The 14678-nt window shown below is 33.7% G+C and overlaps 2 protein-coding genes and 1 pseudogene across 2 annotated transcripts; all 3 read right to left on the reverse strand.

Moving 5' to 3' along the window:
- Nucleotides 1-388: 388 nt before the first annotated feature.
- Nucleotides 389-1864, reverse strand: LOC111216215. Its single transcript, XM_048782000.1, has one exon. The coding sequence runs from the start codon at nt 1203-1205 to the stop codon at nt 516-518; it is 690 nt and encodes a 229-aa protein (XP_048637957.1). The 5' UTR covers nt 1206-1864; the 3' UTR covers nt 389-515.
- Nucleotides 1865-2030: 166 nt separating this feature from the next.
- Nucleotides 2031-3086, reverse strand: LOC106382087. Its single transcript, XM_022720537.2, has 2 exons — nt 2593-3086; nt 2031-2498 (listed from the first exon to the last, which is right to left on the reverse strand). The coding sequence occupies exons 1-2, from the start codon at nt 3010-3012 to the stop codon at nt 2421-2423; spliced, it is 498 nt and encodes a 165-aa protein (XP_022576258.2). The 5' UTR covers nt 3013-3086; the 3' UTR covers nt 2031-2420.
- A 3965-nt stretch (nt 3087-7051) lies between these two features.
- Nucleotides 7052-11866, reverse strand: LOC111216217 (annotated as a pseudogene).
- Nucleotides 11867-14678: the final 2812 nt, after the last annotated feature.

A 14678-nucleotide genomic window follows, 5' to 3' on the forward strand; every position in this document is an offset into this window, starting at 1 on the left:
CTCAAACACAAAAAAAGTTATGTTAATCAGTTAAATAACATAAAAGACTTTATCTAGTAAACGGGTGAAGTTATACTTGGCTTTAAAACTAGTCTTTAATATTCACTTTCACCTTATTTCAACTAATACAATTCTATATATTAAATCATCTTTTAACCTTTTGATATGTTCACGTACGATCTCTGGTGTGTATATAGAGATTTTGTAGGACATTGGTGCTACCCACATCTTACCTGTCTCTTCATTGACAATTCAAAGTAAAGAGTCCTTTTGTATCAACAAAAAACTTGGTATTATTCGCAATAAAATTCATTGTGTTACAAGTAGCTTCTGTTAGATATGACCACTTCAGTCTGATTACTAAATGTGTCATTAAGGTTGTGTCCAGTTCAAAATAATGCAGCAACCTAAATAAAACGTTTGGTAGTAACACGAAAAAACACCCAACAATTTGTAGACAACAATCAAACAAGAAAAAAAAACAATTTATCGAAACTCTCTGTTCATGTAACCATCTACTTCTTGTTCTTCTTCTTCTTTGAGTGACGTAGAAACGATCCTGCTTCACCTTTCTTTCCTGTGTGCTTCTGAGGCCTGAAGTGATAGTTGCAACAGACAGAGGAAGAAGAAGAAGTGGGAGAGACCCTATGGTTGTTAACATCTCTCAGCATTGCTCTCTTTGAATTAGTAACCGAACCTGTAGAGTTGCTTCTCGTGAGACGAGGAAACGAACAGATCAGACTCTTCTTTAAGTCGCAGTTGAGACTCGAGCTTCTCTTGAAACTCCAAAACGACTTTGACGACTTCTCTGCTTCCGAGTCCGAGTTTGCACCGCTGGTGTCCTTCTCGCTGTGTTTTGGCGGTGATGGTTGTGGAGGGAGAGGAGATGGAGATGGAGAAAGAGAGGAGGTAATGGGAGGGAGTTCGTATTTGTAGAGACGTTTTGGTGAGGTGGAAGGTGGGGTTACATGGAAAGGGAGGATCATGCCGTCAGCGAAGATCTCATCGGCTGGTGAGGAGTCTCCAGGATCAAAGTTGTTTGAGATGTGGAACTCGAAAGAAGAGTTTGATGAATCAAGAAGAGATTCGTCTCTTCGGATAAGGGCTGGTGGTTCTATCACAGGTGGTGGTGGTGGTGCGTTATCTGATTGGCCAAGATCACTGGAGAAGGAAATACGCTGGTGATTTGACTCCGTGCAGATCATATTTGGAAACAAAAGAACAATGTCAAACTTTGCTTTCTTAGACCAATGGAAGTTGTAAGGTTTGGAATGAAACTCATAAGTTAGTTGGTGGGAAGAAGTTTTTAAGTTTGGAATAAAATAATAGAAGGCGTAATCTGACTAAAGATTGTGGTTAGGCACTCATTACTTGTCTTCAGAGAAAGCAATTGCTTATATATATATATCAAAATATCTAAATGTAATCTTGACAGGGTTTGAATAAGTATGTTACCGTTAGGATGGATGATCCATTTAAGGATCATGATCATAGAGAACAAGTGATTAACACAAACTCAGCCCAAACTAATATACAGTTACCTTGAAAGGGAGAGTAATGCAAGTAGTATGAGATGAACACTTGAAGATGTGATAGAACAAAGTCTTGAGAAATAAATAAAAAGAAGCAATAACTTACATCAAGAAGTATGTAGATAAAGTTGTACAAAACTGATGTTGGTTCATGCATCTATAAATCTGGATCATCTGGACTTGGAAAACAAAGGGTGTTTAAATATGACATTTTCAGAGAGGAAGAAAACTATGTGAACCTTGTGTGATTTTTGTCTTAAATGAAGCTATCAAACAGCATATGATAGCAAAAAGATATTGTATGCATTCATATATTGTTGTAAACATCTAATCAAGATAACACATGAAACCACAAAGATGAAAAATCCAAGAATAAGAAACTTTAAAAGATTTTTTTCAAGATCATTATTAGTATATGATCATGCTAACTTAGTAAAAATTACAGCAGCATAATTTGTTTTAGTTCAATATTCAGGCGCATAAAGTTGAGTGGGTACATACTCAAAAGTAATCTTCATATTTAACAAAAACACTCATATCTGTAACACAAATGACCAGAGAGAGAACGTAACCACCTTAAAAACATTAGACATTTGAAGTGTCTGTACAGAGAAACCTGTCCAACACTTGACAAATGTTTTCAAATGTAACTATCGGCGAAACGAGTAGCAAGTTCTTGAACCGAGTCATAAAACATACTCAAGAAACCAGAAATTACAAAAAACAAACAGCTGGGAGATTACAACTAGACTGGTGATGAATACCAATACTACAATCTTCTAAACTACAATCTTCTTCACGGACAATCGCTACACTTTCCATCGCTTACAATGACAACTTGAGAATGTCTCAAGAACAGATAGAACAAAAGAAGTTATAACACCTTTATCACGTTTCAAGAGCTTCAGGGACGTCATATGAATCTATCGTTACTTCTTCGGACAACCACAATCCAGGAAAAATCGTCTGCCCAACAAAATAAAATAATAATAATAATAATTAGCAATTGATTTTGATTATTTTCTCAGACCAAACCATAAAGTTTTCAGACAAAACTTACATTGAGTTTCTTCTGAACAGTTCTTGGTCTCTTCTTAGGTCTCCTTGGAAGTCTTTTCCCAATCATGTTCGAAAAATCCTCTTCGATCTCTTTCTTCAACAACGAAACCGAGAATTTCAGTTTCTCATCCTTCTCCATTTCTTCTACATCCAAACCTCTCTTCACGCCGATTTCGATCTTCGCCGGAGATTCGTCTCCAGGTTCACTACACGCAGCTCTTCTCTTCCTCAGATTCCACGGCCGAGCCGCCGCTACGACGGATCTGTTGGCTGCGTGATCTGGAGAAGGAGAGGAAGAAGAAGAAGGAAGGTGATGTGAAGGTAGATTGACGCATCTGAGGAATCTCTGTTGACCCCAGCGGAGATAAGGTAAGGTGAAGTTATGGAGGCGTTTCGATCTTTCTGGAGGAGGAGGCTCCATTGATGAATCTTGCTCTTTTTCTCTCGTCTTTTGTTTAAGCTTCGAGCAGTTCAAAGTTTTTTCGTATTTATTCTCTCAATTTCTTGTTTTGTTTTAATTTTTTTTTTTTTGTCGTCTACCCATCTAAAACTAGATCAAGTGGAGAACAGACGTGCCGATTCTCCGAAGAGCATCTCCATCTGTCCGGGTCTGATCTATATGGGAAAAAGCATAGCCTCTCGTTCTTGCTTCTTTTGCTAGCGCGTCTGCTCGGCCATTTCTACTCCGAGGAATATGAGACAGACTCACATCCTCGAAGTTTTCCTGTAACCTCTGGAACACCTCAATCTCTGTTGCGAATGCTGGCCAGTCCACCGGGTTTGTTGTCATGTCCACTAAATCTGAGCAGTCCGTCTCGAACCGTATCGAGGTTATTCCTCTGTCTCGCATACATGAAGCTGCCCAAAGTAAACCTTCCATCTCAGCATGCAAAGCTGAGAGGCTCCGGTTACACGCTCGTAATCCGCAATACTCCGAGCCCATTTCATCCCTAAGACTCCACCCTAAGCCACTAACGCTGCCATTATTGATCCATGATGCATCAATTTGACAGATAGGGATTCGGGGTATCCAGGAGGGCTGTATCTCAACCTCTATAGTAAGAGGAACATCATGATCCTCATATGTTTCCTCCTTCTCATTAGCCTTCTTCCAACATTCTGCCTCGAGAGACGCATGTTGGAGAGTAGCCAATGGAGATACGTCTTTACCATTAAAGAGTTTGTCGTTCCTCGCCTTCCAAATGTACCAACAGATCCATGGGAAGGTATCGAATTGTGGTCTCAGCGGAGCCACCTCTTTTCTCTTCCAAAACAGAAAGTTCATGTTTTGGTATACTGATGTACTCGAGAAGTAACCCGGAAGGGACGGATAGTCCGATAAAGCCCAAACCTGTAGAGCAGGGGGACATTCAAAAAGAAGATGATTAATCGACTCCACTGGGCCAGCACATCTAGGACAACTCCTATCGGTGCCCAGGTGTCTATACATGAGCCTTTCGGCAGTCGCCACACAACCCGAGATAACCTGCCACAAAAAATGCTTCATCTTACTTGGGGCCTTTATCTTCCACACATGACTCTGTAGGCTCGTGATACTTGGTTCCAAAACCCCTTCCTGTGAAAGACTCAACTTGGTCATCCGGAGTAGGTTATAGCCGGTTTTAACTGAATAAACTCCTGATTTTGTGTGGTTCCAAACATATCCATCCGGAACACGAGAGCGAGGAAGTTTCAGCCCAAGTATCAAATGGATATCATCTGGGTGAAAGAACTCACGTAAAAGTTGTATATCCCACTCCTTGGTATCATTCCTAATAAAGGACTGAACAAGAAGTTGGGGTAGTCTGTATACATTGTGGTCGGCGGGTCTAGGTGGTCGAGCCACTGTATCTGGAACCCAAGACTCACTCCAAACCCTCGTATCTTGACCTGTGCCGATCGTTTTCCGTAAGCCAGATATGAGTAGAGGTTTTGCTGCCATGATACTACGCCATCCATATGATGGTGAGTATGTACGTCTATCTTCCAAAGGAGAAGTGTGATTATAGTACCTTCCTTTTAGCACACGCGCTAATAAGGAGTTCGGGTAATGAATTAGTCTCCACAATTGTTTTGCAAGAAGCGCTATATTGAAATCATGAAGATCGCGAAAACCTAATCCCCCCAAATCCTTAGGGGTACAGATCTCGTCCCATGCTATCCAATGTAAACCTCTGCTGTTTTGTTTTGAACTCCACCAAAAATTAGACGTTGTGCTCCTTAGTTTATTGGTAATGCCTTGTGGAAGCAAGTAGCACGACATAACAAAAGTCGGGGCTGCTTGAGCCACAGACTTGACTTGAACTTCTTTTCCTCCTTTGGAAAGGAGTCTCGATGACCAAGTGTTGACTCGCCCATTGAACCGATCTTGTACAAAGGAGAATACTTTCATCTTCGAGCCACCGATTTGTTCTGGTAATCCAAGGTACATCCCCATGCCTCCTTCTGAAGAGAAACCTAAGACATGTTTTATATCTTGCTTCCGAGAATACTCCACTCGGTTTCCAAAAAACATCGATGATTTAGACGCATTTAGCCGTTGTCCTGATGCCTTCCCATATATATCTAAAATGTCCATGATCTCCTTGCATTGGCTTAATTCCGCCTTACAAAAGAAAAGACTGTCATCTGCAAAAAGAAGGTGAGAGATCCTTGTTTTAATATTGTTGAATTATTGTAACTTTATGCGGTTTTTTTGGGTAAGCTTTTTCTGTCTGTAATAAAATAAAACTAAACAATACAGTATCTGACTTTTTTTTTTTGGTTAATTAAAATGACTATCTTATTATGCTCATCTCTATATGTCCTTCTAAATTATTCTTAATTTTTTAAATAGATGCTTAGCAAACATGTCAAGTAGTGTGAATTTAACTAGTATCATATATGACATGAGAATGAAATGGTGGTGGATGTATAACAAAAAAAAAAGTTGTATCAATACCCTACAGAGTACAGACACTCTTATTTGAAATATTCTCAGTTGAAACTTTGTTAGTTTGTGTAATTCCTTCCTATGTAGTGTATTTTCTAAAAAATATATATATATAGTAATTAATTTTTGAAACATTTTATTATCTTCTGTTAACCAAAAAAAAAACCCATAACTTTGTTCATACTAAACTTTGAGGATCTAATCAAAGGCTTTCTCTCCATACACGAGATGATCGGTTTTTAGCTATAGATTAGGAGTTTTCCTCCAACATGAACAGAAATAAAAATTTTAAATAGAATATTATTTTTTATTTTTAAGTTTATTACTTATAATAAAAATTTTATTTTGAGACATAATCATTTTTTATTTAACTTTATTGGTTTAAATAAATAAAACCATAAATGTACTTTTGAGCTTTAATTTTTTTTATTTGGTTAAAATTTTCACTTCAATTTTATTTAAATTTTAGTAGCGTTAAGATTAGATTTTTTATATTATATTTAATGATTTTTTTAAGTTTTAAATATGTCTATATATAGATATATAACATCCTAATAATAAAATATTCATGCACCATGCAAATAAATTATAACTTTAAATATAATATTTTTTTATAAATTTGGATATTATTATTTTTATATTTTAATTTCACCGGTCTAGAAAAAAATAAAACCAAAATGTATTATTTTATAATCTTATTTCTTTTTGATTTAGTATACCTATTTTACTTTGGATTTATTTAAATTTCAATATAGTTAAGATTACATTTTATAAATATAAATTTTTTAATTTGTATTATATTATATTAGTTGATAAGTTATTTTAAATATGTCTATATACGAAATTTATATACTAATAATATAATATTCATGCATCATGCACATAAATAATAATTTGAAATATTATATATATTTTATCTTAAAAAATATTTTTTAAATTTGGACATTAATATTTTAATATTTTAACTTTATCGTTTTGAAAAAGTAAAACCATAAATAAATTTCAATAGAAATAAATTTTTATTTTTATAAAATATTTTTATTTTAATTTATATTATATTGTATCTAATGCTTATTTATTTTAAATATTTCTATATTAAAATTTATAAATTTTACTAAATTTTAAATTTTGTTTTTTTAGATAAACCCATTTTTTATTCTATTATATAGTGGAAAATAGAGTGGGATTGAAACATTTTTTTTTTAATTCTATTTTAGAGTGAAAATTAGAGTGGAGTTGGAGATGCTATGTGTGTATTCATTTCCACTAATGCACAAGCACCTTCATGCCTTCTTGAGTTCCTCTCCTTCCACAGCATAGACACGGATGTCTGAAACACAGGCCCGAGAAGTACTGTGTCGAGTCTATTCCAAGACGTGTGCAAGAGAGTGGTGATAGTATCTCCCCAGTCCGGTGTGATTGTTGCACCAAGTAGTGAGAGGATCGGTTTTTAAGCTATAGATTATTGTATTATTAGAAAATGAAATTCAAATAAAATGTAAGTAAAGCGAAGATAAAGAGCAAGAACTAAAAATAATAATTCAAGAATTTTTAAAGCATAAGTTTCATACAAAATCAAGTCTGCTATTAATAAAGCAACAAGCAAATAATTAAAAGATAGTGAGAAAAGAAAACAAGATAATACAAATAAAACACACATTTCTCCACAGTTACTTGGACCATATCATGGCTTAAGCAAAATGAGATGCACTTAGTATACTGAAGAATCTAGCAACCACATTTGTCTCCAATACTTGTAAGCCTTCTTCAGATGTGATGCATATTGGAGTCTTGTATTGAGAAATCGAAGTACCCTTTGAGATGGACAAGTTCATAAGAGAATCGAACGTCCCATCGTTCACTACTCTTATCTCGAGAGGCCCGACAAATTCGTTAGACCGACAGTACCTGTATTCATCGTCAAATGAATCCTCCATTACTGAACAACATTCCAAGAATGTCTTCTCATCGAACTGGAGCTTCTTCATGTCTTCGGTTTTAACATTTACTTCCCAATATATCACATAGTGACCCGGATCACTAGTGGAGATATCAGCATAGCTGGTGAAATCTACAAGCCTTAGATCTGATGACTCAAGAACCAACTTTGCTCGATTTATTGCCTTGAACAAGTATTCTTCATTTGTCCGGTCCGTGTCAATGCTTAACAAGGCGTTCTCTCTTCCTAGAAACCTAAACTGAGGTGCCTTGTTGTGGAATCCAGTCACCTTTACCATATCTCCGATTCTCATTCTATACAAACCCCATAAGTTTGTGACCAGTAACTTATAAGAAGAGCCGAGTTTAACGTCTGCCAGATCCAAAACATCACCATCGTCTCCCTCCATCGGTATAAACTCTAAGTAAGATATGTTGGGCATGAGTGTATAAGAGATATCTTCAGGCTTACACAAAGGAGATGTATTAATACCGAAGATTGACTCGGACGAAGCGTAAATTGTTGAGACAAGAGGCAGGTCATTGCAGTAATGTTCCAACGTAGGAATATATTGTACCATTGAACCTGTAACAATAGCTTCAATGTATTTAGTTTGTGGCCATAGTTTTTTCATTATACCTTTCCAAGACTTTTGGCTGCATATACTTTCAATCCCGTCTGATAAATTGGGACGGGGCTGACCACCAAGAACCATAGAAACAGCGTTTCGACAACCAGAGTCGGTGATCCACTCGCTGAGATAACCTGATCGGATATTCGAACACAGCTCCTTCCAAGAATCTTCAAGAACTTTGATTACTCGGACCATACCTGAAGCGAATGTGGAACTAATTCTCACGACCTCGTCTCTTTGGACAAGACCACATAGCAAATGGCAATAAAGGTTTTGCTTGAGGTCACTCCCTAACATAATTTCATCAGGACTTGTATAAGAGTAAAACCAATTAGATGGTCGATTCTTGGTACCAACTTGTTCCGGGCTCAATGGGTAAGCCACCTGGGGTTCTGGTCTCGTGCCCGGTTAAGAGAAATACCATCCCTTTTCCGTTCTCCACACCTTCCACATGCCTAAACATAATAATAATAACAACAGATTTAATATTTAAATCCTGGACTTATTTTCTGATTTAGTAGAGATGTTTGAGACTAGCAGACTAGTATATTAATGTGATATACTTATTGAGTTATTGGTTAAATGATAATATATTATTATTGATTGATATAATTGGTCTTTTGGTACATTAAGTTAGTCGTGATAGATACCTACTAGACATTCTTTTACTACTAGGTAAAAAGCTCGTTGGTCTCCTTAAATTTTGATTCGTTATTAGTTTTGATTCTAACCAAAAATCATGATATCCGTAACTCAACGAAGCAAATCAAATATTAATATGCAATATCCGTAAGAAAAGAAGCAAATTACAAATATTAAAAAATTTAGAAATGGAATATTAATATGCAATATCCGACCTGATCCAATCCATTATATACATATATGTATATACATATATTTAAAAAAATTATATATATAATTTATATAAATATATTTTATATATGTTTTACAATATTTTATTTATTAAATTTATTATACTAGTTATTAGAATTTAAAAAGTAAATAACTTTTATTTTATAATAAAATATTTTTTGTCATCAACTTAAACGTAATAAAATATTGTTATTTTATATTATTTTTGCTTTTATTTATTTTTATAATTTATTTGATCAATACAGATCGAATCGGATATCCGATTAAAAAAAATATTTCTTGAATATCTGGAAAACCGAAGGTTTCAGGTGGCTATGGATCAAATCGAATCAGATGGAATAACAGATTATTCAGAGAAAATGGCAACAAAACATATCAGATTACTAATACCTCAAAAACCTAAATATTCTATTTGTGTCCACCACCCTAATCATGACATACATTTTGGATAATGCAAACAAATCTATCATGAGATTTAGTTAGAAAAGTCACAAATGCAAATGTCAACTGCAAACAATGACATAAATGCATGTCAGAAACGTTAGTTGCAAAAACATTATAAGTATTATTTATTATAAAATTTTATTATTATTATTGTTATTGTAATGATAATGATAATGATAATGGTGTTTTGCTATTAAGTATGAAAAAGGTATGAAAATCAAAGTTAAAAGACTTTTACCAACTTCTGATTTTTAGTATCAACATATATATGCAGTAAAATGCTATACCCTCAGTTCCTTAAAGTTACATATTTTAGAGAAAACATTTGTTTCAAAAAGATCCATCTTTTACATTTTCAATGTATGTTTTATTAACAAATTACAAACTTCAAAAAATGTAATTGCACTAATTGAATTTTTATTGGCTTAAAATTATAGAAAAAAGATAAACACAAAAATATATACAAACTAAATGTGTGAAAAATCTTGAATATGTAACTTTAAAGAACGGAGGGAGTATACACTTACTTGCTTATCACGTGCGCGAGAAGATCATTAACGAATGCATAGCCATCCAAAAACTTGTTGTTTGATGGTAGTAGTTTGTTTGCTCCTCCGGAAGTTCCCGAACTACAACAGCGGTTTCAAAGCAATTAGTAACACAAAAAAAAGGCAAGGAACACAAGGACCAGCTAGCTCTTATATTACCTCATGAAGAAATTTGTAAGGGGTAGGGCCGATATTATATCCGATGACTCTCCATTGGCGACACGATCAAAAAAAGGTTTCACATCTTTGTAGGTGACTATTGGTAACTTCTTCTTGAAGATCTCTTTAGCAGAGCTTCCATGAAGGAAGTTTTGGAGATACTCTGTTCCTGAGTTAAGTGTGAGTATCTCTTTCAACAAATCATCTTGTATTTGTTTCACATTCCAGGTTAGGTCCTCGAGAACCTTTCCTTTTTCTTCCTCGTTGTAATAAGAGATTATACTCATATTTGGTTGTTTCTAACTTCACATGGAATGACTTGGCTTTATTTATAAGGCTTCGTGTATTTTGTTGGGGTATAAAAGTTATTAATGTAAAGTCTACTTGATTGGGCTCCAAGTCACCTGGCATTATTATATTGATAAATTACGACCCAGAGTGAGGGTAGCCAGGCTGGCTTAAGGCATCTACGTCTATCAGATAAGGATTCGTTCGTCTGCTACATCCTACATCACATGATAAATATATTATTTCTTCATCAACTATCAACATTACTAAAACATGCATGATTGTTGCTAATATTTGCCTCACCTACTATTTGACATTTTTTTTTTTTTTTTGCCATTGAATCTACTTTAGAAAAAAACTGATTATTGTATAACTATATCTAATTTAATTAAATCACTAACCACATTGTCTATGTCTTTTTTTGGTCACTGATTAGAATATTCTTTGTCTATAAACAAAAGTAGTTACGTTTTTTCCTTTGATTTATCTTTCACATAATTTACGAAACATTTAACAGAAGTAGAGTATCATTTATGACGATTGGTTAATGAAGAATCAGGAAATCATCAGGAATGCTCTTCAAACTATTCGTGAATTTCGAGTTCAACAACCTTGATCTTCCTGAGTAACAGAGTAGAAACCCATTTTGTGAAAAACAACCTCTACCCTAACAAAAAAAAGTTCCTAAAACTGCAAGCCTACTTGATTACGGCATTTCAAAGATCCAAGCCAAGTCAGTGATTTTGATTGCATTAAGATTCGATCGCAGAAACTAGAAAAAATCGTGGAAGAAGGAAAGGGGTATTCAAAACCCTAATTAGAATTGAATCCCCAACTTCGAGAGACTACGATGGTAAGGATTGATGAAGATGGAGATGTTGCAGATGAGTTCCTAGAAGATCATAACTGTAAGACTTTGCCAAAAAGATGCAAACACAAGCTGCAAAAGTGAGAGGTTTGGTGATATCTTCTGCTGGGAAACTTCAGCCATTAATACACCAAGGAGAAAGATTTGCTGATTAGTGTGATTGAACCAGAGAAAGGTTACAATTTGTGTTTCATTTAGCCATCCAATGTTATACTTGAAAACTGAAGATGTTATTCAACTGTGAATTTTGTTTTGACAAAACACAAACAGGTCAAAAATATTCATAATAAACATGTACGTTTTGTATTTGCAATTATTTCAGTTAAAATAGATTATATAAAATGTGTAATCAAATTTCGGTAAAATGGTTAGACGAAAATTAGGGTGTGACTAATAACAATCATATGAACAATAGGAACGAATATGAAAGAAATGAGTAGGAATAAAAAATTTAGAATGATGAAGAAATGATGGTTTCTTACCAAAGTTAATGAGGAATTGATTTGTTTTATAATTCTCTAAAACTAAAGAATGAAAAAGAATGAAAAGTAAAACCTATTCCTCATGAATAGTAAAGTTTATGGTGTTTTTTCTCATTCCTTTGGTCACCAGTCTCACCCTAAAGAGTTACATAAATGAACGTTTACATTTAATAAAGTTTTGGTACTTTATTTTCTTTCAATTAAATTAGTTTCTTTGAACAAGTAATAAGAATGGACAGATACATGAGCTTATAATGAAATAACATAATTTATTTTATTTTAAATTAGTTTTTTATCCATAGATACCAAATTATCAAATATTCTAAAAATATTATATAAACCAAACAACCCTAAATCGTGATTACTCTGTTACTTTTCATCTGAAATATTTAAAATTATCTTAGTTTTCTCCATACACGAGATCGAAATTGAAAACCAGAAAAAAAGAAATCGGAATCGGAAAAATAAACAATCATGCCTAACATATTAAGTGAATAAGCATACAGATTAATAAAATTTTCAATATGAAATAATCTCGAGCTTTTGAAAGCGCGGATCAAAATCTAACTTTTCATTAAAGCCCAAACTTAGACAACTACAAACGGTTTTGGAAAACACTAAATCCAAATATACCCAAAAAAAGATACGATTTGCGAAAAAATTGGAGACATGTGTTTTTTTGAAACTAGAACTGACACATGCTCCACATATGAAATAGGGTGTCGATACATAAGAAAGCAATATATATATATATATATATATATATATATATCATTATGTTTTCAATCTATCCCCACTACATTTGGGCGATATGAAAAATCTACGATAATTTCATGTGACGTTTAAAACATATTATTATCAATTGGTAAAGATGGTTTTAGAACTAGAAGAATGGTTGGCGTTTACATCATATCTTGAAAAAAATACATCGGATCAAGGAAGGTTTTACATTTTGGGGATCAAGTATGTGCTCCGGACTCAAAACACAAGGGCTTACAAGCTTGCACGAGGTGACGACGTCAACAGTCCTATTTTATCTTTATGGACATAGAGTTCTCTAGTTGATTAGCATAGTCTTAACCGAGTCTCTTCATGCTTATGACAAAAAAAAATCAACTATATAATTTACGCTTAATTTTAAAAACTAGTAAATTTTCATATAATGATTGACCAGTTAGCTAGGCAGCAAAATATTATTGAGATAATAAATTATAGACAGATTTGACGAGGAAAACGAGAAATAGTAAACAATGATTAAGATTATCTACAATTGTTTCAAGGTTCAATATCATACTTTTCATCTTTTAATACTCCACATCATCTTTTTTATTTCATATCATGATTCAACTAACATTCAATTTTTTCACAATACAATTTTTTTGTTTATTAAAATCTAATACTCTATATTATTATATTATTTTTCTTTTTAATTAAATAAACTTAGAAACTATTTATGAAGAATTTAAAATAATATTCTTCTTATAAAAACAAAAAATAAATTATTTATTTTTTAATTTAAATTAAGAAGTTGTGGAAATATCAAAAATCTCTAAAATTTGACTGTGGTATCGGTGGTTTGCAATTTTTCTTATTCAATATATGTTGGCTACCTTTATACCAAAGATTCCACATTATCAAATTTTATTTTACAAAAAAAAACACATTGTATTGATTCAATTGTTGATTTTTTTATAGAGCACTCCCATTATAAATGGCCTAATATGAATATTTAAAACTTTTAAATGTAATGATGGATTAATTAGTCAACCAAAAGCTGGTTGATTAGGTAAATATAGACAAAAACGAGTAAATAATAGACAATTGAAGATATAAAATTGAACTCGTGTTGGAGCATTGTTCCAAGATTTGTTCTTGTTCATTAATTAAGCAATAAAAATTTTATAAAAAAAAATAAGCAATAGAAGGCGTCATCAATTGTTTGAAGCTTGGACAATGCGAAAATGGCCTCGAGCTTGGCTTTTTTTCCCCAACACCAAAGCAATCAACCATTGCATATTCCTCTATATCGAGTATTGGTTTGTATGTTATCATCGATTTTGTTTTTGCAAAAGGTATTCAATTTAAAAACACAATCAGTTACATGATAATTCTATTTTTTTTTCTACTTAGAAAAATTTGCAAGAACATTTTCATGACACTGAAACTTCTTACTACAGAAGTGGTAGAGATGAATTATATCTCTCAGATTCGAATAAAACACATCAATTAAACTAAATTTGCCCCACTTGACTAGAAGGCATTTAAAGATATACACCAATTTGGAGAGAAAAAAGAAAGAACCCAGCTATAAAAGGAAAATACCTATACAAGAAGAAGGATATTCACAAACACACGTAAATCGGCACAAGATTAAGTTTTCACAATTAACCTTTTTTTTACCGAGCTGATAATCTTTTCCGATATCTAATCCTTTTTAGCTGTAATTGCCTTTTGATCATTTAATAAATGTCTTTCAAATAACACGCCATCGAATTCGTATCTTCAACTCGTATATTCCAAATTAAACAATTGGCACCGTCTCTAGAAAAATAAAAAACAACACCAATAAAGATCAACGATGGCTGGAGACGATTTTACTAGGGCGGGGTTACCCCGCTGACAAAAAATCTCACCACCATGATAAAAATGATAAAGGACTTGATGGATCGTTATTCAACAAGATGCTACAAACAAAGTAACCAACGATCGCGTTGATGTCATAGCTGCCGCCGTCATGCTGCCTGCTGCCGACAGCAACAAGCATGAGACAGCAGGGCATCGACTCTTCTAAACAAACATTCCGGCAGGTCAGGAAGGAGATCAAACAACAAATCAACAAAATCTTGTTCTCAAGAGCAGTATGCATTATATCTCTTCAAATCCATACAGTAATGAGTTCGGCTCCCAAGATTGAGTACGT

This window comes from Brassica napus, chromosome A6, assembly GCF_020379485.1.
Source record: "Brassica napus cultivar Da-Ae chromosome A6, Da-Ae, whole genome shotgun sequence".
Classification (NCBI taxonomy): Eukaryota; Viridiplantae; Streptophyta; class Magnoliopsida; order Brassicales; family Brassicaceae; genus Brassica; species Brassica napus.

Bases quoted from the DNA above. Each gene is read 5' to 3' on its own strand.
- LOC111216215 (XM_048782000.1), bottom strand. From the start codon at position 1,205: ATGATCTGCACGGAGTCAAATCACCAGCGTATTTCCTTCTCCAGTGAT.
- LOC106382087 (XM_022720537.2), bottom strand. From the start codon at position 3,012: ATGGAGCCTCCTCCTCCAGAAAGATCGAAACGCCTCCATAACTTCACC. The intron at 2,499-2,592 runs GTAAGTTTTGTC...TTTGTTGGGCAG, and splicing joins CTGTTCAGAAGAAACTCAAT to ACGATTTTTCCTGGATTGTG.